This window comes from Buteo buteo, chromosome 6 (assembly GCF_964188355.1).
Source record: "Buteo buteo chromosome 6, bButBut1.hap1.1, whole genome shotgun sequence".
Taxonomy (NCBI): domain Eukaryota; kingdom Metazoa; phylum Chordata; class Aves; order Accipitriformes; family Accipitridae; genus Buteo; species Buteo buteo.
Window position 1 is genome coordinate 24,013,323 of NC_134176.1, and position 25,050 is coordinate 24,038,372.

At 38.8% G+C, this 25,050-nt stretch overlaps 1 protein-coding gene across 21 annotated transcripts in view; it reads right to left on the reverse strand.

Annotated features, from left to right (window-relative positions):
• The window catches only part of NRXN3 (neurexin 3), a 1,032,385-nt gene that overhangs the window by 139,860 nt on the left and 867,475 nt on the right, over positions 1–25,050 (reverse strand). For all 21 annotated transcript variants that reach the window (XR_012650705.1, XM_075030063.1, XM_075030061.1 and 18 more), the window contains one exon: positions 3,973–4,144. Coding sequence is in view for 20 of the 21 variants with exons in the window: in XM_075030063.1 (XP_074886164.1) it covers positions 3,973–4,144 (172 nt within the window). In the remaining variant the exon portion in view is untranslated. The remainder of the gene's footprint in view (positions 1–3,972; positions 4,145–25,050) is intronic.

The following is a 25,050-nucleotide window of genomic DNA, read 5'->3' on the forward strand; positions in this document are numbered from 1 at the left end:
ATATCAGGCTTGTTTTGATGTAGACTACAAATCTGCCAACACACAAAGTATTTCTTTGCAAGCAAAGACAGTGGACAGAGAAAGAAAATCTCCTGTCTAAGACTTAATGAAAACTTAGGGACTGACATATCCCAGTTCTGTGTCAAGACAGATTTGTTTTTAACTCTCTTGAGAATTGCTGACTCCATCCCAAAACTCAGGATTCCTAATTTAAATCCTTCTATCCCACTGTAAAGTTTTTCAAAGTTGGTGGTTTTTACTGTAATCTGAAACAAAAACATGTCAGATGCTTCCTCTTCCTGAACTAGCTTTCCTATCTTACCTACTCTTGGTCCAAAATGACTCCTACTTCAGCACTAGACAGATTTATTTAGAAGGCTCTCAGAAAGAACATAGAAGCGAGAAAATAACAGTGACCAAGCACAACCTGTTATCTGGGATATACACCAAAGGGTGAAGGCACATGAGAAAACAGAAGGGAGGTAGTCACAGAAAACTGTACTTTAGGGCATAGAAATTCATACGTATGTTAGCAAAAGGTGGATACCCTGACTGAGAAACACATTGTGATGACCAACTTAATGAATCAAGCATCAAGGAATTTTTTATCAGCAGAGCCTATGGCAAAAGCCCATCTCCTTATTGTGTACTTGAGGGAGAGGAGAAAGGGCAAAACTAATGCAAATAAATCATAAATGGCTCAGTGGTTTTTGCTGAACTAAACCATGACAGCTGAATTGCAGATAGCAGCCCCAGTGCTAATGCTGCTATATGCCATAACCAGATTCTCAGGAGCTTTTGTCTCTTACCTGTACCGGGCTACTGTTCAGAGTCTTACTGCCCAGTAAGAGAAACTCTGGCAGAGTTGGAATGGTACAAACAGTGAGAGATCATCCCTAATGACTAGGATTATTTCAGTCCCAAAGCTTAGTCAACCTTAGCTTCAAGTTAAATCCCTCCTTTACCATTTCTCTCTAACCCTTTTCCTCACGAGAAAAGCACCTCATGTTGCAGGTGACTGAGATGCAATTGGATGCTATAAAAACCAAAATGTCAGTGCCTGAATTCTAAGTTTGCTGCTTTTCCATTTTCCTTCCACATCCTTGTCTTTTATTTGAAGTTGCAAAAATACAGCTTTGGACTCTTTCAGTCCCATTGGGCTAGTTTCATTTAATTTCAATTTAACTGAAGACTGTGTTTTAAGGAAAGCCAATATTCTCTCTCTTTGCTCATTTAATGAATATCCCACTTTTATTTGTACTTTCCATTGAGCAAGTAATTATGAGTCTAATGTATAATCCTTCTACAGGTAATAAAACTCAGGAGCATGGAAATGCCATTCAGAACACGGCCCTGCTGCCTGAAGATTGCACCACATGTGATGACGAGGAAGATACTTTAGCTAGTCTATAAAATTTGCAAAAATTAGGCTGTAGCACTGTGCAGAAAATCAAATACACATGAAATTGTTCATATTACAGAGAACACAGAGTGCCCAAACATGCATGTGCTACAAATATGATGTTTCTTAAACACTACAAATAACTGTGTTTCCAGAATTGAAGTGATCCTATGTGTAAAATACAGGATTCCTTAGCTATTATTATACGAGTTTGATACGAACTGTAGTTTCGGCAGTCTCCAGCTAAAACATGCTGGATTAGCCTGGGTCAACCCAACCACAAAGCTTTTTACACAGTTGAAACTCTGCTGAATGCCAGTTTGGTCTTGCACTCAGTATGAGAAACTAGTGCAAGTTTGGTCTGTGAAAGACAACAAATTATTCATTTCAAAAGCTCCTGTTTGGTCTTCTTTTAAACCATTAATTGCCCAGAAAAGGGAACTAATAAGTATTGGTTTCCTGTAATTGTTGGCTCATTGAAGCTTTTCCTGAACCTGAGGCATCCATAATGCCTCTTTATTATATGGATATTCTGGTATTTAACATGAATTGAGATCAAGCCACAGTCCTTTCCTCTGGGAGGACTGGAACACTGCCCTCCTCCCTTGGTTTTTTTCCCTAGCCATGTAGGATCTTTATTTTTTTCAACTTTTTAAAATTTGTTTTAAAAATTGGTTTGAAAGACACTGGAAAAAATAAGGGAGACACACGTACACACACAAAGTATGACCCCACAAGCCTTATTTTCACAGGGACAGGCTGAAAACTTCATCATCTATAAACAGCCAGAAATTGAAATACATGCATGGAAAGGAAAAGGTGTCTGGAATATAAAAGTGTCCTTTTCCCTTGGGGTACAACTCAATATACTCAATATCAGCCCAGAACATAAGATTAATGCTGATTCTATAAAACCATACATCTTCTAATGAAAACACAGGAATATCTTTAGCCAAGACAGAAGCAGAGGGTACTGAGGTAGTCTCTGAGTGTGATTTATTTTCCCTTTTAAAAAAACAAAAAAAACCTCTAAAGCAACGAGCTGAATATTTTGTTTCTTTACACCAGGGACTTACTACAGCAAGTAATAGAAGAAGAAAATTTATTCATGGGGTTTTTACTGACTGTAATTGGCTGCCAACTGGATCAGAGGTATTTTACCACAAAATAATTGATGAAAGGAGCAGAGGAAAGATACCCAGATTGGGCCTCTCCTAGCCACACTTCCCTCTCTAACCAATGGATAACAGAGCTAGAATCTAACTCAGCATGTCTGTCATGGCATTCTTTGAAAGCAATTATTTCACAGAAATAAGGACAATTATTAAATTGTACTCTTTTGCATATACATCACCAAAACACTGACAAAGTGTCATGTTGAATATGTGGTAGAGAGCACCACAGGATAGATCACTTGCATTAAAAACTTTCTTGTGCACTTTCTGAGTGAGTGGAAGAGATGAAATTATCCCCTTGGAGTAATTTATTAGTGTAACATTGTATAAACAATTAAGACATTTCTCATAATTTGAGGTTAAGTGGCTTACGGGAAACTCCTACACAACTAGCAAATTGCCTCATGTTTATCATGGAATTCTTCCTTCTGTCCCGGGTCAGTTATATACAACCTAGAAAGGAAGAACTGGAGGTTGCTTAGACTTATTACTGGAAACCAACAAGAAGACCATGGCTTGATCTTAGACAACAACCTGGGGATAAGAAGAATGTGGTTAACATTGGAATTCTTTGCTTGAGCTCCTCCTGCCTTTTGTAACCATCCACATTATCAAGCCTCAGCTATCTTATGCACTGTCAGCATCACATAAAGCCATCTGTTTTTCACTTGGAGGGAGTTTGTCCTTTTAGCATGGTGACATATAGTATCAAGAGGTGGGATAAAACATGGGACAGTCACTCAAGAGCTAGTTGTTCGCTGTTCCTGGTGGATTTAGGGTGATGATTTCCGAAGAGATACCGAATAGTTCCACTACATTTTGACCTAAAGTCAACAAACAGTTGACAGTTTTGGCTATAATGTGTGTTAACCTCTACATCTGCAAACATAGAAGAAAGAGTGAAAGTCAGATGATGAAAAATTATGAGACATGCGTAAAGTCTGTTCAAATACTTGCAACTTAATTTTCCACGTTCCTTACAATTCAACTCTATATCTATACAGACAGTATCTTGGGTGGGGCTAGAGTTACCTCTCCTTTTCATAAGGTCTCTTCAAAACTTTCCTCCTTTAAATAGTTAGAAAATATCACAAGTAGCAAAACCAAGTTTGTTGTTGAATCAGTTTGTAACTCTCTGCAGAACCAGGATTCACGTAGAGACCTCTGAAATAGCAGCATCTATGTGCATCATACCATAGCGTTGGCATGCTTATTCTTCCAGTGTAAAGGACTATTACTTTGTGTTCCAACAGACAGAATATGCACCACCAGGCTGGTCAATTTATTGTTGAGATGAAGCAACAAAGATTTATATAGCAACCAGCTGTTATTAAACATTAGTTTGTAGGTATAGATACACTGAAAGAGAAAACCAAAGGAAAAAAAAGTATGTACCTGTTGGGTAGTGTTCATTCACTGGCCAGCTGTCAACCTGAAGTGTGGCGTTGCCACCGTTCCTGGTAAAGCGTACCACGTGGTATTTGCCATCATTTACAGGTGTGCTTTCCTCTTTAATAGAGATGTCCACTGTGCCAATATTGAAGACTACACCAATCTTGCCTTGCTCCTAAAATAAAAGAAAAAAGAAACAAATGCTTGTAAATTGCTGCCTATTAGGAGAATGTTCTTGGCCCATAAATCTCGAACGGGTAATTGCGCCAGTAGATGGCACTGAAGAATACACTGAAGCACTGTTTTGAGCCTTGTCAGGACGTATTTCATTGGCTCTACTTCAATACAAACATTGTCTTTCGCACTCTTCTTTACAGCATTCACCTGAACATAGCGACTCATTTGTTCCCTTATATCAGCACAGAAGACAGGTGAGAAATCAGGCAATGAAAACCAGGAGATGTGGATAAATAGTTACTGGAGCAACATCTCTACTGATTATTAGTAGTCACTTATTCAGTTGTCATCTGAAATGCAGCCACAGGCAGGCTGTATCCCAACAGCTGTTTTGTTCTGTTATTCTGCTTGGGAAACAAACAGTCCCCACCCCAAAGCAAACAACTGTGGGATCCAGCAAGGAGAATGCAGTTACAAGATGGATGGAAAAAATGTAATTAGCTGACTTTGACTGCCTGAGGGAAGCTAATTGCTCTTAAACCAAACAGAAAACCTTCCAGACTTTCAAAAGACAGGAGTAGCCACAGTCTATTACTTTTCTACATCACACCCCAAGCAATGCCTTACCAATAAAGCAGTCCTCCATAGTGTTTTCCCAAGACTTTCCACCAGTCACTGACTGAAAGGGAAAAGCAGGCAAAGCCAGTTGTACCAGCCATAATGCTTGTCCCTGCAGCTCCCCTCATGTAGTTCAAGTAACGACCATATTCAATGACTTTAAGTTGTAAAATATGCACCCAGAGTATATTCGGATATCCACATTTAATACTACTTATTTAAACAGTGCCAGAAATTCCCATCACTGTACAACATACAATTAACAGGAATCCATCTTCAAGCCCTCAACAAGGAGAGGCATAGTATGCTGGTGTCGATGTTTATGAAGGTATATTAGGTGTACTTCATGGATTCAAATCTGGTGCAGAGATGCAGAACTAAAATGTATCATATAGAAAGCCAATACATTTGCTAGCCATCCATACTATAAAATTGGCAATAGCTTTGTTAACTGTCTCAATAGAAAAATCAAGGAAGAAACAACAGAGAGTAGAAGGCTGTCTCGTATAAAAATAGAGCCTCTTTGAAACAGCACTGAGGTATACTAAAGGGGCAAGAGACAATTTTGTTACTGTTATTACCTTACAAATCTACCTGGTGGGCAGAGGACTTCAGGGCTGTTACCCTGACTGACTTCACTACATTCTCATTAGCAAATCTCAGAAATAAGAAAGAAACCTCTCCTCTTGTACTTGAGGGCCACCTCAGATTCCTCTCCTGGATTTACTCCTGTCTCCTGGTATCAACAGACCTTTTCCTTAAAATCCCCCATGTCTTCCAATTTCTCACAGAGGCCTTTCCCAATTCCTGCTTTACCTTACATGTCAATGTTTACTCATACCAAAATACTCATCACAAGTTCCTTATATCTTCAATACCTGTCTCTTTTTTGACTTTTTTTTTTCCCTAACACCATTCCCCTTAATCCTCAGACTACAACACTGCTATTAGGAAAGGAAAACAAACAATCCTGTTGCTAAAGAGGTCATTAAAAAAACTGGACTGTGCTTTGACTACTTGAAGTTTAGCACTGTAACAGTAAGCACCCTGTTTTTTCTCTCATTATAATGGTAAATTTTAGACTCTGCTAAATGTATGCTGGATAGCAACAGTCTCATACATTCACACTGCTATGCTTTGGATGGACTTCCCTTCAAGATATCAATAATCTTTTTTCATTAGAACATGGGATAAGTGGATTGCAGCTCCCAGCAGATGCATGAACTCAGATACCATTTGAAAACAATCAACCTTTCTTCTCTTATGCTACCCAAAAAATAAGGGAGTTTTCAGTGAACAGAGATTTATTTCAGGCAAAACCATTGCTGGTGCAGCTTTACGACTTCTTTGACATATGAAGTAAGTGAACTCCCAACACTGTTTCAGTGAATCTTTTGCTGGCAACCATATAATTATCTTTATCTCCATAGCAATTAGCAAAGAACAAGATTAATTTTTGCTCAAAGAGTCAAAGAATGTCTGCTGACCAGGTAACCTGGCTACTGACCCCATGTGGTTTTGCAAGGTGCTGCCTTATAATCAACCTCCTGGACAACCTCTCATACAGCTTTTCAGTCGCCATCAATACATCAATCTTCTTTTGCACACTGCAGCCACTCTGAGAAGAGTCCACCTTGGTGAAGGCATAACGTGAGCAGGTAAGATGGAAGAGCTGTGCCTTGTCTAATGGAAAAGATCTCCACCAACACAGAAGAGGAAGGGATTAAGAGGTATTCAACACAGTAAAAGCTGCGTACCTTCAAGCCCTGCAGGCTTAACGAGGCAGAGATAAAAACTTACAATTGGGGAAAGGGATGGTGGGAAGTTTAGCTGATCTCCCCTGCAGAAGGAGAAAATGTTTCTGATGTCTCTTTTCAGGAAAAGGAGATAGTCCCTTTCGCCATTCCCTTTCCCCAGGCTTGAAGGAAAAACCTTATTTAAAGGGCTAGTGGTAACCCATGGATAAGAGAGTAAACTGGAAAAAGATTCTGGAAGCAGAGGACTGCAAACCACCAGTGGCCTTCAGTCTGCTGGAGAGAGGAGGGAAATGAGCAAACTTGGTGCCCTCCCCATCCCAAGCAGATTGCCAGCCCCTCCCAGACCCAAGAGAACACAGCCCTTCTAAAAGGAGTGTAACACTTTGTTGCAACTGAGAAAGGCAAAAATTTGTCTAAAAAAAAAAAATAATCGTGGGCCTGACTGAAGGCCTGCTCCAGCTCTCTTCAGTCCCACCTTAGGCAGAGTTCCCTGTGACTCTTTAACATGAGTTCTGCAGAAGCACAACTTTATGCCAGATTTTGATACTCTTATTTGGACTGAGTAGGAGCTTGTCATGAAAATGGTTCTGTTCCAATTACCAGGATAAAACACAATATAACAATATGCCAAAAGCAAGGCTATTGAAGACAAACTGCACACACAGACTTCAAGATGTAGTTTATTAATGATATTTTATACCTCCAGGGCACCAGACACTACGAAAAAAACAACAATTAGTTTATGCTTTCCTGGCAGAAAAAAAAAAGTAAAGCAAAACCCAAAGAAAATCCTACAGCAAAGAACAGGGACCACAGACACAAGGGGCAAATCCGGAATTTATTTTCAAGATCTCTTCAATTTCAGTTTCCTACACTACAACACCTCATTAAAAGCAGCTTTTACCAAGACCTACTTTCCTTCTAAATCTGAAAGACAAGCTTTACTGTTAAACTTTAACACTTCATGATGGACGTGACCTTTCATTCCTTCCCCCATACATTCAGCTAGTAGATTTTCTTTCCACATTACCAAACACAGGTATTAACTAGACCAGTAAGTATGTGACAAAGAAAGATTTACCTTTGAGTCACTATCTGTAATGTTTATTTTGTAGTTAAAGAAAAAAAATCCTAACCATACAGCAAGGGGAAAACTGAATACAGAGCCACACAGAGTATCCACGTTACATACTCCAAAAGGGCTCAAGAGAATTTTAACAGACAGTGTGCATTTTTTCTTCTCTGCATTGGTATTCACTGGGCTGCCCCAAACATTTTCCATGAAAAGCTGACCAATAATTAATGTTTTTGAAACCTCCAAGTGACATCAAGTGCTGGCACTATATCTTGAAAAAATGAGAACCATTGTATTTATAAATAATGAAGTGAACTCAGCATTCAATCTGTATTTTACTTCTCCCCTTCTTTATTTAAGGCTACTGTGCCAAAAAGGATTTTTAAAGTTCCTCAAGAATTTATCTTTTGCTGATTTGTCCCATAAAAACGCTGCCCTCAAAAGCCACATTACCGTTTCCTCACTTACTTATCTCCTTCTGGAGATAAACTTCTGCCATGATGTCTCTAGGACTTCAGGCAAATAATTATGATCACATAATGGAATGGTTGTAGATAAATTATAAGAACAAAAAAAAGCAAAGTACTAAAAAGAATGTACAAGGCCTCACCTTGACCTCTCTATTCTACACTATGTCCTTCCACAGGCTCCTGGCAAAGATTTCTTGTTATATGCACTGTTACCAAAACATTTTGAACATGATTAAATGATATAGGGGCTAATCTACAGTCTGGATCAGGAGATCTGCAATCTATTGCTTGCCCTTAAGCATTACTTCACTTTGGGCAACTTTTTCTTTTACCTTTCTGTGAAACGGATTTTTCATCTGTGACAGAAGGGTGATAGCCACCTATCTTTCCAAGCTCTACAAGCCGTGTAAATCCAGATATGTTTTACTTAAACATTGGTCATATCTTGACAATCCCAAACCTTTCAGCCCTGAGAACAACTACAGTCCAAGAGAAGCAGGTCCTAAGGTTTTCTCACCTTCTACTTTCACCTCCTCCAAAACCCATTCCTTTCCTCTAAAGGGACCTCGGGAACACTTCTGAGGTCTGACACTTTTGCAGGTATGTTTTTTCTTTTGTTTCCCCCCACCCATGCAGAACTAGAGCCTGTCTGCATGCAGATTGTCAGGCCTTTGTTTCCTCTGTGCTGTGCCTTTACATTTTGAAGGCATCTGTCTTTCTGTAGCAGACCAGGTGCAAAGAAAGTCAAATGAGGGTGGCAGTGATTTTGTAAGATGAGCAGCTAGAGTGTGTTAGAGAGGACATATAAGCAAACAGACACATGCACTGTGTGCTCTGAAAAGGGCTTTACCTTTGGGCCTTCTTTTTCTTAATCTAAAATTCAAATCATCCAGACTGAAAGTATATAGCTGTTCCTTGTGTGCAGAAAGCCATTTCATTTCAAAACCCAAAAAGGAGAACCTCAGGCAACAGGACAAATCCTTCTCTTAGCTGCATCAATATGAATCGATAGCTATTCTGTTGAAAAAACTTGATTCCTACTGATGCAAGTGGAAGCAGAGTTTATCCCAGTATCTTCATGTTGTTTCTTTTTCTGAAACTAGGTGTAAAAGGAAAAAAAAAAAAAGCATTTCTAAAACATAACTGAAATCCGACTAGAATCCCAGGATAACTGTGTTTTTTCACACTCATTTTACTTCATAATTTTTTAATAGTCACTACTGTGCAGACTGCCTCCTCCTCCCACCCTGGCTGGTTCCAACATGACTAGACATCAGCCCAAACCTGGTGGACAATATTCCTAGTTACTGCTTCCTGAAGATCACGGCTGATTTTGCTGCTCTCATTTGAAAGTGATACAACCTCTTTCAGTAATACAACAAGCCATTTTGCACTGTAGGAAGGTTTTGTAAACTACTACTTTTTTCCATAGATGCCACACGCATACACTTCAACTCTGCTACCCTCTAAATTGAGGAAAATTGCTTTGTTTTCTTATAACCCCAAGCACTGCTCTTCCTGGAATGACTTCCTTTGACTTAGGCTCCTCAGACTTGCAGTCTATGTTTTTAAAAAGAGATAGAACTTTTATTTCTCCCTCTTTGGAATTTTTTCCACTTTATTCTTTAAGTCTTTCTTTGCTTGATTTCCTTTGGGGATTTTGTTTGCTTACTTGTTTGCTTGCCTGGTTGTTTTTTATTTTTGCTTTGTCTCAAACTTCATTCTGGATGTTAGTCCAGCTGTCAGATCGCTTGCTTTCTGTGATTTGGGGGACTTTGCACAACAGTGCTAAAAGTACAGAGGTAGCCAGCAAAACTGAAGGTATAGATGTATATTCCACAGAGGACATTCACTATTTACTACAACATCAAATCACTTCATGTGAACTTTCACTGTAAACAGAAACTCAAAGTCCTTTACTAATTAGAAATGTAGTAAAAACCATCATTGTGCTTAGAAGACCCTTCTGAGCTGCAACTAGAACTAAATGCATGGCTGGACAGTCCTTTCCAGTATAAGGATACCAATGGATTTAAGAAGGGGAAACGTTAGAACCTGTATTCAACAGAGTATAAGGCAGTTACTTCTACTCTACTCTGGTCATATTTAATGCCATTTTAAATACCACCGGGAGGTAAGTCTGAAATCAGAATTCAAGATATACAAAACTCTAGAGTTGGGTAAAGGGACAGCTTACTGGATGAGGTCTTTTTTTTTTTCATCCAAATAACAATGGCAGGGAAGGCATGCTCAAGAACCCTGGCAAATATAATAAACAAAAGCAGCAAATGTAGTTAAAGAAATGACAGGCACTGAAGCTCACTTGACTCAGAAGCTTTTAATCAGGGTTCCAACACTTTGCAGTTATCTTGAAACATGAGAAAAATGTTATTAAGGTGAAAGGAAGTATATAGGCCAGCCAATCTTGGTCGATTTTTGAGAGCTACTATAAGGAGCAGTAGGGCGTTTTTTGTTATATACTGCTTGTTACTGCTTCTTTAAGGTGCTGAACCAGATCTACTAAATGCCAGTTACAAACCTATTTATCAGAGAGAATGATACACACACAGGACAACATAAATAGAAAATATTACCGTTTGGGGCCATGGTTTTTAAAAGAAGCAATTTCACAGATACATAATTTATAAGGCTAAAAAGGACAATTGTTATAATCTAGTCTCCTCTCAAATTTTATATGAGGCCATATATCTTGTCTGAATTGATTCTTTGTTGAACTATAGGATATATTTTAGAACAACACTTATTTGCAATTTGAACATTTACAGCTGAGGAAAGAAGCCTCGGAATCATTGCAGTTGCTTCTTTGATGAGATTGGCCCAGTGCTGAACATGGTCAAAAAGGCAAGTGGAATGTCAAGAATTATAATGAAAAGGAACAGTGTACAAAAATAAAATCTCTGTTAGAAGTTAATGATGCACCTTGACTTTAATTCTTGAACACAGTACACAGATCTGTACAGGCTGTCTCAAAAAGAGAAAGAGGAGATATAAAAGGTTCAAAAAGGTACCTCACTTGAAATTGTATATATAAACCCATAAGAAATAGAGATGATTAAGCACTATTTTTTTAATAACTCAAAGAACTACAGATATGTAAAAAAATCATCTGGTAATAAAGTTTAAGCAAAGAAAGTAACTTTTGAGACAGTACATGACTGAATTGTGCAAGTCACTGTCACAGGGTATTTCGGATGCTTAAGATACATTCAAAAATAGACAAATTCATGGGAGGAAAGTCAATCAAGAGCCATTGAATACAACAACGTGAATATAACCTTCTGCTCAGCAGTTCCTTAAAAGCAGATCACTACCATTTCTTTTAACTTTTACTTCCTATATTGAAAAAACATCTAGCACCATACTTATATAAATGACTTGCAAGACTGTGATCAAGTCAAAATTTTCTTGAAGGTTCTTACTGATTCTTATTCATATTATAAAGTGAAACACTGAAATTGGCAAAGATTAATGAGAATCTGATCTTTTTCACTGAAGCTTTAGAAAGGGTAGTTTAGACAAACATCTGCCACAGCCAGGCTACTGTATTTAGTCCTGCCTCAGAGCAAGAAAATGCTAGAGCAGATGACCTAAGGTTCCAGCTTCATCTTTCTGTGACTGCAAACTCTCCCCCCAGCTTTACAGAGCATAAGGGAAAACTACTCAGCTCTCTAAATTTCTCACATGAAAGCAGGTTTTCCAATCTTTCATTTAATCTTCCTTGTGGCCTTGAAACTCCTTCAGTTTACTAATACCTGACATCAGAAATTTTTACCTTTAGTTTACAGAAATTATACAACCACTTTGGTTTTTATGTTCAAAGACCACATCATATCTTTTGGCCACCATCTTACCATGAGGGCTCATGTGTGAGGCTTATTCACCACGACCAACAGTCTTATTCAGGAGTGCTCTCTGGGAGTGTCCCTTGCATTGAAAGATGACCTCTACTCTTTGTTTTGAGACACATTACATTATTTAGCTCAAGTAAAATGTATACCAATTTCCTTGTTAAGACTTACCAAGCTTTCCAAACTGCCCTTCATTTTTTGCCAGTTGACTGTTTATGTGGGACACAGACTATTAGATAATACTTCTTTAATGGCCCATACTACAAGAAATTGTAGCAGACCAATACAGTGCTACTAAAGTATGGCTTATTCTTTCGTGTTCTTGATTATTTTTTTTTTACCAAACACCCTTGCAATATCACAGAAATTTTGAGCTACTAGTGGGATGCGAAACTGTAGTTCTCTTGCTTTACTTTTACCTTACCTCCTTCTCTCCCTTTGCCTTTCCCTCTCTCAATCTTTGCCTTTTATCTAATAAAAGTTTCTTTTACAAACAAAACTATCCTGAAGACAAGTCAAAAAACCAGACAAGCAGCTCAATTCTGTGACAACTCTACCAGGGTCAGGAGTGATTAAGTACTACACACACAAGATATTTTGGCCAAAGAAGAGCATGTATGAGATACAGAAGCTGCTTGGTTTTTTTCAGCCCAGATACCCTGCACCTGCTAAGAGCTTTATGTATCCCTGCAGATTTTTAGGTAACATTCATATACAATATCAACAGAATTACATTTAGGAATTAATTTGGCACCAGAAGTTTCCATATTTCATGTAAGGTGATACCCTCAGTACAGTTTGAGACCTTCCAAATTTTAACTCACAGAGGTAATTGAGTCTACTTAGAATACATAGTTGAAAGACAGAAAAGATTTCTTTTCTGCTTTTACTGCTTCTGTGCTGTACCTTGAACAAGTCACTTCTGTTTCTCTCCCTCCATTTTGTCTTTTTATACTATGAAGTCACAGGCTTATCAAACAGTATATTTGTATCTTATCTACCACAGTGGAGCCCTAGTATCCAGTGGGGCCTCCAGATGTTGTTGCAGTACAAATAATTAATATCAAGCAGAGAGTATCCTGATCTGCAGTATCATCATTACTGTGACCAGGCTTGTACTAAGCTCACCCTAAGCCCATTTCCTCAAACTCGGGGTACACTGTGGCACATCTAGTTGCTCTTACTTGAATCTGACACTTGCTGTGCAAAGCCTAGTAATCAGTGATACTCAGCGGTCTTAAAAGGGAGGCTTGCTTCTGTGCTATTCAGCTCCTAGGACTGTGTACCCAATTAAATCTTTTCTCCCCATGACCTAGGAAAGCACTAGCACGCTGCCAGTCAATTACCAGGCAGTAAAATGTTACAAGAAATACATGCAGGTGTGTTTAGGCCACACAATTTGTGAAAAACAATTGTTGTTATACAGCTGGTGAAGCTCCAGCCATGAGGCTGTTAATCCCTTTCATGTAGGGATATCATAATGCAAGTAAAGAAACAGAAATTAGCAGCACGCTGACAAGGGGCACTTCCTAGGGAAACAGAATGCAAAATGAATTAAGAAAGCGATACCTGTCCATTGGTTCACTAGCAAATATGTTATTCAGATGGCTAATTTGTTCCCCCAACTTACAATGCGCATCATGAAAACCTGTCCTATCTGATGGTGTGAACTCCAACTATAATTAGGATTAAACATTCTGACATTGCCTTTTGAAAATATTAATAGTATATCCTGGAAAGTTTTGCGAAATTCTATCTTTTAGATATGATTCTGGACTAGGGCAGAAACAGGAACCATTCTGAATGTTGACATCAACTTCTGTTTTTCTAAAGGACTGAGTCAATGCATAATGTTTGCTGCATTTTAAACTCAAAGCATCTCTAAGCTGCTGCACTCCTGCATTACAGAAGTTGGCTGATTAAAGGCAGACCTTTACATTTCTGTTTCTAAGTGCTGCCATGTAACTCACTCTTCAGACAAAAATGTGGCCAGGTACTAAAATGTCACATCCACTCAATAAAGAAATAACTGCAGTAGCAAGTCAGATTTTAGTAGGGCACAAGAACAACCAATTTGCTCAAAAGCAGAGATCTTCCAGGAGAAAATATCTCTATCCATCTCATGACATCTCCCTTGGAGTTTTAATCCACTGGGTAACATTGCCAACAATTTATGCTTACAGAAGCTAAAGTGGCAGCTACGCAAAATACAGCTTCAAAGATCTGATACTTACAGGCAGCATGGAATAAACTACATACCTTAACTACTAGGCTTCCTTATCAAGAGCATTGGTACAATTGTGAGATGTCTGTGGGCTGAAAGCACAGCATATATCACTCTGTAATAGCAATCAGGGCTGTCTGTCTCAACCCATAACCCGCAGAAAAGTGAGCACTTGTCAAGAAGATGGCACTAAAAAAGGACACTGCTGTCTGACAGGAAAGGTGATCACAAATACCAACTTGCCACCATCCAATTAACCCAAGCGCAGTAGATAGAGAAGTGCAAGGGCTGAAGAGGCTTTGGACAAAATTAATCCATTTAAACTTGGTTTTGCCTAGAGTATATTTGTTAACTCTCTTCTAGCCTTAATCATAAACACTATTGTAAAATTTCAGAGTATTCCAAAAATACATGCACAAAGGTATTATATGACTAAGCACTACATATATTTTCCTTCTTCAGTGTGTTTTTTTCAGGGAATTCTAATAGAATTTCATGCATCCAGGCTTTATGTTATATGTTCCTATTGAAATCTACAAAACAGATTTCATGAACTGTATGTAATATCAATAGCATATTGTAAACAAAGTACTTAGTCTTCTTTAGCAGACAAGCAAGAGGTTTGAGCTAAGGTTCAATAGGCCTCTCCAATCGGACAAGATAATGAGGAAAATAAGAGTATCTGTAAACACAAAGAGTGCCTGGATTCAAAACAGCTTATTTCTAGCTTTTCAGAGCTTGCTTTTTTTAAACTGCAGAATTTTTTTTTAAAGCAAGTGTAATGTGGCTTTTGAGATGTGGATGGACTCCAGCAGAAGGCTTTTCCAATCCTGAATCAAAGAGGTTTCCTAAGATTTTGAATGGGAGTAGAAAATACAGATTACAATATACATGAACACGAACAGTATGTGAACATTGCAGTACAGGAAACTTATATTTCTAATGAAAATACCCTAACTACTCAAAATAATTTACTTTTCTGCAGATTTTAATAACTTTCTATGAGAGAGCACTACTTGGTAAGAACAGTGGAATATTAGACAGCAATGGAAAAAGAGAAGAGAAGCACATAGTGCTTTTGAACACACAGCTTACAAAGGAGGCCACCAGTACCATTTGCATGTTGGAAAGCAGAGACATAGAGAAATGACCTGCCAAAATTTTGCAGGAACCAGGAGAAGTTACAAGAACAGAGCAAATAATTAAAAAGTCCTTGAATTCTTAGGTCAGTACCTCGTCATTTATATTACCTTGACTTCGCTGCCAAAGAACATTTCAAACGCTCATGTTTTACATATGCGTAGGATGTACTCACCACTAAATAAATTCACATAGAATCCTTCAATTTTTCTTGACAGCCTTTATATCTAGCTCAATGCATGTTTTTCCATGATCCGCTGTTGGGGGTTCTCTGTCTACTATTTTGTGGTGCCCATTTCTAGGCCCTTCAACCTTAGCACCTCTACCCCCAGAGTGGCACTGGCCCCCTCCAATCCCAAAGGCATTTTTATGCTCATCTTCACCAAAGTCAAAAGGCTGCATCTGAACCTTGTTGGAAACAGCACCTTCCACCGAGGCTGAATTTTCCTCCAGAGAAAAGATGAGAATTTTACTGAATCAAAATGATTCAGTTAGAAAAAAGTTACAACTTGGCTATTTGCATATTTGTTTTGTGTTGTGGAATTTGCTTACTGTAAAGCTGCTTGGCAAAGTGGTACCAGCGAGAGACCCTTGCCAAGTCTGTATTATGTTAGTTATATCAGAACTCCTGATGTCAAATTGAAACTTTATTATTGGGAATGGATGTCATACAGAAAGCTGAAGTACTTCCAGGACTAATTTTTTGCCACAGTAGGTGTGGGAAGGAGTAGAGAGTAAGGAGAAGATTAATGTCACAATTTCAGCTGCTGTACCTCTTTCTGATATCTTTTCCTCTGTACCTTGTAGGAAAAAAAAAAAAAAGAGATGTGAAAGGACAACCAATATATCAAAGGAAACTGCTTTCTTAGGACTGTGCTGAGACCCTAATCCTATTGCAATCCCAGCTGCCCTTAGGTGATGAGGGTCCTCTAGATTCTCTAACACTTAGAAATCAGTGGGAGAGAAACACAAGTGAATTAAGCATGAGGATGCACTCCTTGACTCAGCTTCCCTCTTTGCATGGCCACTCACTCATTCGCATTAGCTTCTGTGGGAAGAAGCTATATTTCATCAGGCCTTCAGGAAGAGATAAAGGACCAGCTTTACAGACAACCCTCTATTCATAAATCGTTGTAGCTACCATTAGGAGCACTGGGGTAAAGGCAGCTCCGGGCATGTGAGGTATGACCAGTACAGAAACAGTCCTAAGATGTCTATTCCTTGGTCAGGGCAGAGTGTTTGTGAGTAATCTGAAATAGTCAATCAAATTTAGAGCCACAGGACTGTTGTGATCAGACTACACTGTTTGTGCTTACATACTGGAAGGAAAAATGTTCTTGCCTTTGTCCAGCACTCTGTGATTTGGGAACACTCAGTAAATATTACCCAAGTACAAGAACAGCGTTCCCCTCTTCATTCATTATTTTGGCAGCATGCTGTTGAAATTAATAAGTCAAACCCTGACATTTGTATTCAGGAGAAAGCCCTACAGAGGACCCAGATCTGAAAAAGGACTTAGCTTGATACTATATATTCAGCACAAAATATCATTTTCTTTAGAAATCAAATTTTAAAAACCTGCCATTTTGTTTAGGGAAATGAGTACAATGTGCCTTATCTTTTTGCAGTTATATGACTACAACCGCAACTCCCCAGCTTTTCTCCTTCCTACACAATCTACCCACCTGACCTGATAATTGGGAGAGTCAATTAAATTGCAACAGGCTGATTGTGTGAAATACAAACTGAAGGAGAGATAAGGGTGATGGATGTCTGTGGCCAGCTATTACGGCTGTTGTGTGTGACTGTTCTTCATGCAGATGGAGGACAGTATTGGCAGCATATGGCATCGGAGTTTGGGCTTGGAAGGCAGATACAGCAGACTACTGATAAAAGAGATTTAAACCAAAGCAGCATGGTGGCTAGCAAGCCAGTCTGACAGATTGAACTGTTGACCACCTTCCTAGTTTCGGCACCTCTACACCTCACCCAGATCTCTAGGATGCCACCTCCATTCCTACTGCTTGCCTTTTACCTCTGCCTGCAAAGAGGGAGCCAAGAAGCCTTAGCTGGAAAGGGGCTAAAGCCAATAGCCATTCTGGCAAATGCATCCAGGCAGCAGTTGGTGAGGCTGGGCTGGGTGAAAGTCTCATGAAACACTATGAATACTGCTTGTTCCTTGAAAACCTTATCACAGCCTGGATAACTAAGTGCTTTAGAAAATGGTCATTTGGGCACTTTGGGTGGTGGGATACACAGAAGCATAAAGTGATGGAGATCAACAGCTATCCCTAGAGCGAGACTCTCACTACAGCTTCAATGGTAAGGCACACAGTGGTATGGCATCCCAGGCCTTAGAGAATAACAGGATACCCTGTACATCATAGAGTCACCTGGCCACTGCGGCCACTGAAGCCAAGGTCTTAATCTTTTGCACTAGCTGTGACCTAGGTTCCTGTGGGGCTAAAAGTTTATTGCCATTTCTTTTTCTCCTGAACAGTTTTAACACTAATCCTGGATAACCTTTCTTCTCACGTGGTTCTCCTTGTCCTATCAGTTTGGACTTGTTTCTTCTCCCAGTTGATTCCCTGTTTCGTTCCTCTTGGCATCTTTCCTTGTCTTCATTTAAGAAGACCCAAACTACACTGTAACAGGAAGGGGCTTCTCTGAAGTCTGGTAAAATCTCAGAATGATTTCACCAGACACTTTGTGGTATATTTTCTGAATGCTTACATCAAAAAAGGAGAAGCTGGTTTTAGTTGACCCTCTTGATAAACAAATGTTGAATAGATCTTTAAAAATTACCTGCTTTCTCAACCTTAATGATGGGCCTTCCCATCATTATAGCGTTGCATGATAGTGTAAAGAGTTAGTAGACACATCCTTTCAACGTCTCTGCTATACGTATGCTATGGATAGACTATGGCCTTCAAGAACTTTTTAAAGGCCAACTACCGGCCAGCTCAGTAGAAACTTTAATGCTGCCAGTTTAAAACTAAATGCATCAGAAAACTATATAATAGTGAAAATAAAGCCATTTACCTCTTAGAACACTGTCTTTCACAAAGAAATGCACCTGAGGACAATACACATCTTCAGGATCCAAAAGATTATTCTGTAAATTGGTGTACAATGCTAGTGACACAGCCTTGTCAGGCTACAGTGTAAAGAAAACTATACCGACAAAACAAAGCAGACAGTACGTGTATGGATGTGGGAGTACTTCAGAAAAAGAAAATAAGGAATGCTGGCATGGATTCCCTGTGTTTGTCGCTATCTTGTGTTCTAGGTTTTCTCATATTACAGCTGGAAAAAGACGCAAAAAGGAGAAAATACAACAAAATAGGATATGTCTGCTTTTTACAATGTTCCTGTTCATCTCTGTGGAATCTTACAGCTCCTCTGAATAAATATCTTTATCCTCAAATTGCTTTGCACCTCTTTACGATATTAATAATTGAAGACTCTCCTTCAGAAAATGGATACAGGTTTTTTTGGAATGAGTAATATGAAGAAGTTTATGCTGATCCACCAAACATCAGTCATGCTCTTGTACTAAAGGAGAATGCAGTACCTGACATAAGTGAAAGAAGCTCCAGGAAATTCAAGTAACACCAGCCCAAATGCAGAGATAACCTATACTATAGCTTTACAGCTGGATAAAAGCAGCAGGTTGTGGTTCTGTATCATGATATCGTGATGGTCTTTTTTCACACTAAAAAACAAGTTAACCTCATTACAGTCTCCCTAAATAGATGGGTACCTATGACAGCCTGAATGCACAGCAAATTCCTACATCAGGACTCTGAATTTCAGAAGGGTTTGCATAGCTTCTCACCATCGAGCCTCATACACTGAGAACTGTCCCAGTGCGTGAAAGGAGACCATCAATGAATGGCTAGAATACTTCACGGAGCACAACAGCTAGTTCAACTTTTCAGTTTTGTTTTGAAAGAAAAATATGAAAGATTTCAAAGAAAACACATTATACTGGCTTTTAAACTTTTCAGATTTTCAGTAGTAAAATGTAAAATAAAGAAAAAAATTACAGTGGTTTTATTTAATTACACAAATTCTGTTAGAACATTTGAATTTCTAGACATATAACTCATTCTTCCATTGGGTCTTTATTTTCATCCTCCCTTTTCTTTTGAAGAAAAAAGGGAAGCAGAAAAGATGAAGAAAGGATATAAAGCAGAAATGTTCTTACAATTTATAAGCCTAAACTGCAGATATTTATTTTACCCGAAGACACAATTTTCTAAAACAGCAACAAAAGTTAGTTTCAGTGGAAAATATTCAAACTCTAAAAATATGCCTAGTTAAAAAATGGCCTTATTATGTTTGTTTATTTATTTATACCTTTCCCTCATAATGAAATATGTGGGTTTCTCAAATTGGAATTACATGCACAGCATAACCACTTTGAACTAGCAACTAATGGGGTCTACTATTATCTTTAAAAGGACATATTATTATCATCTTTTTTAGTTTACAGTATTTACTCAGTGCAGTCCTGGCTGTTGCTAAAGAGGTTGGCCTCCCTTAATCTCCCTGCCAAACTTTAGGCAGCGTTATCTCAAGAAACCAATAAGAAGAATTACTATCACAGGAGATAACATTGCCGTCCTTCTAATAAGGACTCTTCTTGACATTGAAGCATGTGCTACGTAGTGGCAAGGGAAAGTTTGTTGGGTATGTTTTATTCCAGAGTTTGTTCAAATTTGTTGGTAGCACAATAAAGGGTGACTGAAAGACAGAGCCTGGCCATACTCTAAATGTGATGTTAATTCTTCATAGGTTAAGTTAGCTTAGCAGTTTCATACAGTTGTTTTCTGCCAGAACCCAACATTTTTGTCTGCCATAACTACAACAGTGGTACAGGGAAAAAAAATTGAATATAATTTCTTCAGGCAGTCAGTTGGATCTTATGGTGCTTTCTAAAATGCACTTATCAATTCACTTTTACCACGATGCACTTTCTTCTTTCAAGTGACTGAGTCTTGGATTGTTTGGGGGTTGGTTGTTTTTTTAATATTGCATGTTAAACACTTAAAGATGCTCCCCTAATGTAGTGGGCTCAGTATCGCAGCCAGTGGTTAACAACTCTGCAACCTTCAAAGTGTTATTGGATGCATGCATTTCCCCCAGCCTTCAGGGCTACATTTCATTCTTTGTGAAACTAGGTAGGTGGTTGCAAGAAGAAAAGAGATCATGAAAGCCTTGCCCTCTTTTCAAATAGCAAAGACTTCAGCAACAGAATGATCTGAAATGGGAAGGAAGCATGAAAGAGGCTTTATTGTTTTTGCGAGAAAGGTTAATAGCAATAGCTGCATTTAAGAAAGAAAAGAAAAAACTGATGAGGGAAACCCAAAAACGAGCAGCTGTCTTGATCTTGATCAAAGCGAAAGAGGGGGAGCTGTGCCAAGTGTCTCCAGTGAAGCACCAAGTGTCTCCCCATTTTTCTGGATAACTTTATAGACATTCAAGGTACAATACTTAATTAGTCTCTCTCCCCCTCTCTCTCTCTTAATAAAACATCCAACTGCATGCAACAAACAGCAATGAAAACTCCCTACATGCCATCCTCTCTAGCCAATGAACCTTCTGGGAGTACTTAAAGGAAAAGGAGTGTGATTCAAATCCTACAACACATTCTCTTTTCAGGCTTTCAGGACAGATGGCCAATAAGGAGCTCTAAATTATTCTCGGTGCATACTAAAAACAGACTAGTTTTTGATGATTTGAGACTAACTCATTTGCTGACTACCAAACAGCTACAAAAGAACTGTGATCTTTTATTACCTGTGTGGATTCAATTCAACTGCTAACTAGAAAGGATGGGCATTGTTTAATCCTGGCACCATTCCTTTGACTTCAGTGATGTTTATCTAGAAATACATTTGGCTTGAAAACTGTTGCTTTAAATTGATCCTCTGAGTCTTCTTAACCCTGTTAGCAGTTGAGGATTGGGTATACTGCATTATTTTCTGAGATTTACCTGTGGTTTATTTGCAAAAACCACTTTTTCTATCATTGTATTGACACACAAATGGAACTTGCACTTAACCCTGCCACATTTGGTAACTGAACACAAATCAAAGATTTCCACTCTTCATAGTCAAAAAGATGAACTATATTCTGTCCAAATCAAACAGCCCTAGTATATCCAGATCAGTCACTTTCCAGAAACAATGTAAGCCACGATACCAGGTCCTGACCACTAACATTTCGGAACATCTCCCTCTTTTGACTATGGGTTTATGTATACTTTTCTTACTGTGACAACCAATTTTGAGAAAAACATTCTGCGGTTCCATTTCTGTATGTCACTTACAGCAGAGCATAGTGCTTTTTGTCTTGTATACTAGGGTTGGAACAACGATCTGTATTGCTCCTTTCCAAAGAGCCTCTCATAAAGCTATGAAAAGGAAAAATGGGGGAAGTAAAGGAGAAGGCAGACCCACAAAAGCATCAACACCATGTACCAAAATACTACTGCTAGCACAGATCAGTGCCTATACTGGGTGTTTGAGATAGCTGAAAAAGAGAACAGATGCAATGACTCATATGTTACTAAAGGTACAGTGCCTGTGATCAGAGCCGAATTTCCTGGATTGTTAAATCAGCAACTTTCCTGAGTGCTGAATTAAATATGTTTTAAATGCTATTTCATAGTTACAGTTGGTTACATTTGGGCATGCTGACCTTAATGTCACATTAAATATTTTCTTTTTAATTAAGATAATAGCTAAGCTCTGAGGATGAGTATTGTTTTTCACTTCATTAGTTTTACTGTTAAATGGAAAATAATATATAAAAACAGATTAGAAAAGCAGCATGGCAGAAGGGATCTTTCGGTCAGCTTGAACCATCACCACAATACTCATGGGTCCAGACCCACCAGTTTTTAATGCCAGGCAGGCTGTGTGTGCAGGAGCCCCAATCTCAGAATTGCTCCACACCCACAGTTCCAAACACAGCTCATAGGATCGACCAGCATGCACCCAGTCTGTCACGCTACCTGGTCTCCACACAATACAGGTTAAACTTCTGCATAAATACAGGTAAACCCTTTTTTAGCAGCAGAAGGGCAGTTCTGCAAGCTCCCTTTCTGTTGGCTGCTGGAGTGTTAACACTGAATATTCTTCCAGCACGATAAAGGGAAAAGTTACACATGCCAACAATTACTTAGGCAGCACAGACAATGATCAACATCACTTACCAAAATTTAACCAGACTGCAACATGATGCAACATTGCTATCAGGTAACATAATCCTACAGTTTCAAGGGAATGACTTAGATTTGAATTAGAAACTAGAATTAGTAGAGCTATACAGAGACTTCTGTAATAGGAAAGTCTCAAAACCCCTAAAATACTACAACCTGGGAAAGTTTAAAATGGGAAAGAAAATAAGAGTACAAAGTAACGTACGAAACTAAGAAGGTAAGTCCAGCACTTTGATTCATCTTTCCTAATTAACAGACAACTCATGAAACTAAGATATCAATTTACTTTCTTTTTTAACACAATGCTCAATCATAATCTTGGCACATACTTGCTGCAAAATATTGAGACCAATGCATTAAGAGTTAACATTCATACAGATAACAAAAGTTTCTAAGGATGCAATTTTCTTTTTAAGAAACCAAGAATAAAGACTCTTGTGCTCCAGAGAATATGATGAACTGATAGTGCTTAGAAATAAACTTTTACAAGAGTCCAAACAGGGACCTGCTTCCTCTTCTTGTGTTGGCTTTGCTTGGTGAAAGTTACTGGCCTAGAAATGCCATTCTGGAACAGGCTGGTAATATTTGTGCGTTCAGAGTTAGCATTCTAAATATACGGGCACGTCTTACAAGCTTTCATCATGGATTTGGGTATTTTTTTCATAAGCAGCAAATGCTCAGCCTGATTTTTAAAAATTAGTTCCACCCATCTCAACCAAAATGCACTGAAAAGAGGCTCCTTTACCCTTCTGAAAGTATTAACTTAAACAGTAAGACAAGTAAACAGCTTCCCTCACACTCTCTTTTTGCAAGCATCACATCACTCTTTCACAGGATTTATTATAGTTTAAGGGAAGATCCTCATTGCATCTATCCCTGAAAACACCGGTAGCACATCGCTGCTCAACGGGTAAAGAGGGACAGCTGGCAGAGCATTTACTCCAGTGACTGTGAAATGGCAAGTCATCTGTTTTTGTGAAGGGAATCATGGTTTAATAAATGAACTGGAGAGCTGCAGGTCAGAAGATCTTAATCCTACCCCTTACGCTGGAAGGGACTTGCTGTGTAACTCACAGGAAGCATAATAGCATTTTTGCCTCAATTTCTTTCTCTTTAAAATGAGAATAACAATGTTTTTATTAAACAGTTGTATACTGCTTAGAGATCCCAGAATGGGAGAAGTCTAGACAACTGCAAACTTCACCCAAGAATTGTCTGACCTCTTACTGCAATATTCGCAGATTTGTTTGTAGGCTGAACAGTTCCTGATAGCAGGGTACCTTGTTTCATTGCTCAGTCCACCCATTCTGTCTGCAGCTGTTCTCAGGGGACACATATAATCATCACATTTGTTGTGATGGCAATGGCAATAATGATACCGTGTGTGCTAATGAAAGGCAAGTACATATTTCACTTTCTGTGAGGGTTGGTGCTTGGGCAACACTGCCTGCCAGCTCTCTCTGTCCGCAGCACAACCTGTAATTTAGTTAACAAAATGAGCCATTTCAGAGATCAATCATTATCCTGCCTGTCTTTATCCATTTATTGTTGCTGCCTATGATAAACATAGTAAGTCTCACAAACAATGTCTTTTTAGGTGGAAAGGATGGAAAAATAAACATAGAAAAAATAGGACCCTTGTCCAATCTGATCTGCCTATTCAGAGCTTTTTACCATAGCACTGGAACTTCTGCTTCTTCTCATCTCTAAAATTAAGCAAAAGCATCTTGGACATACAATGTATTCTTGATTTTGCATCTCCACTTCTGGCTTCCTTGATACTTTCACAGGGTTTTGTTGGTATCTGTGGTCTGAACCAGAAATTCTCACTAAAAAGCTGTTTCTGCTTTATATCCATCAAGTGTTTTCAGATCCGGGGGGATGCCATGGTTCTGTTAGTCTCCTAGCCAGATGAACTTTTAGGGGTCAAACAGCTTCAGTGGCCATAAAGAAACATTGTTTGACACCACTGATGTTTCACCTCCCATTTACATGAAAGTTGAGGAGGAAAGTCAGAACCTTTCATTGATTTAACTTTTCCTTCTGTTGATGGAATACGTATACCCAGACCCCTTTCCTAATCAGTAGTGGGAACACTGCTCACAGTTCAATAGTCATCAAGTACAGAGTGCAATTCTGAGCGTAAATCACTCCACATCATGGTCTACATCTTCAAGTTCTCACTCAATTCTCCCTCAGCATTTGGTTAACGTTTGCTATTGCATCCTCCCTTAATTCAGTTTCCATTTATTCCACTTCTGTGTCTCCATCAACCAAAGAGAACTTGTCTCTCTGAGAAGTGCAAGGATTTGCACATCACAAGGAGGAAGAGGGAAGGAGGGTCTGGTTTAGCCTTGAGGGCTTCAGAGCACTGGCAGAAGAGCCCTAATTCATTTTTGGAGAAGCTACTCAAGTCTCCCACTGTCACTGCTGATGAAGGGCATGCACGCTCCCTGCTCTCTGAATGCAATCAACTTAGGTTCAAATGACTCTCCAGCTGATTTTAAATGTCTAGAGCCA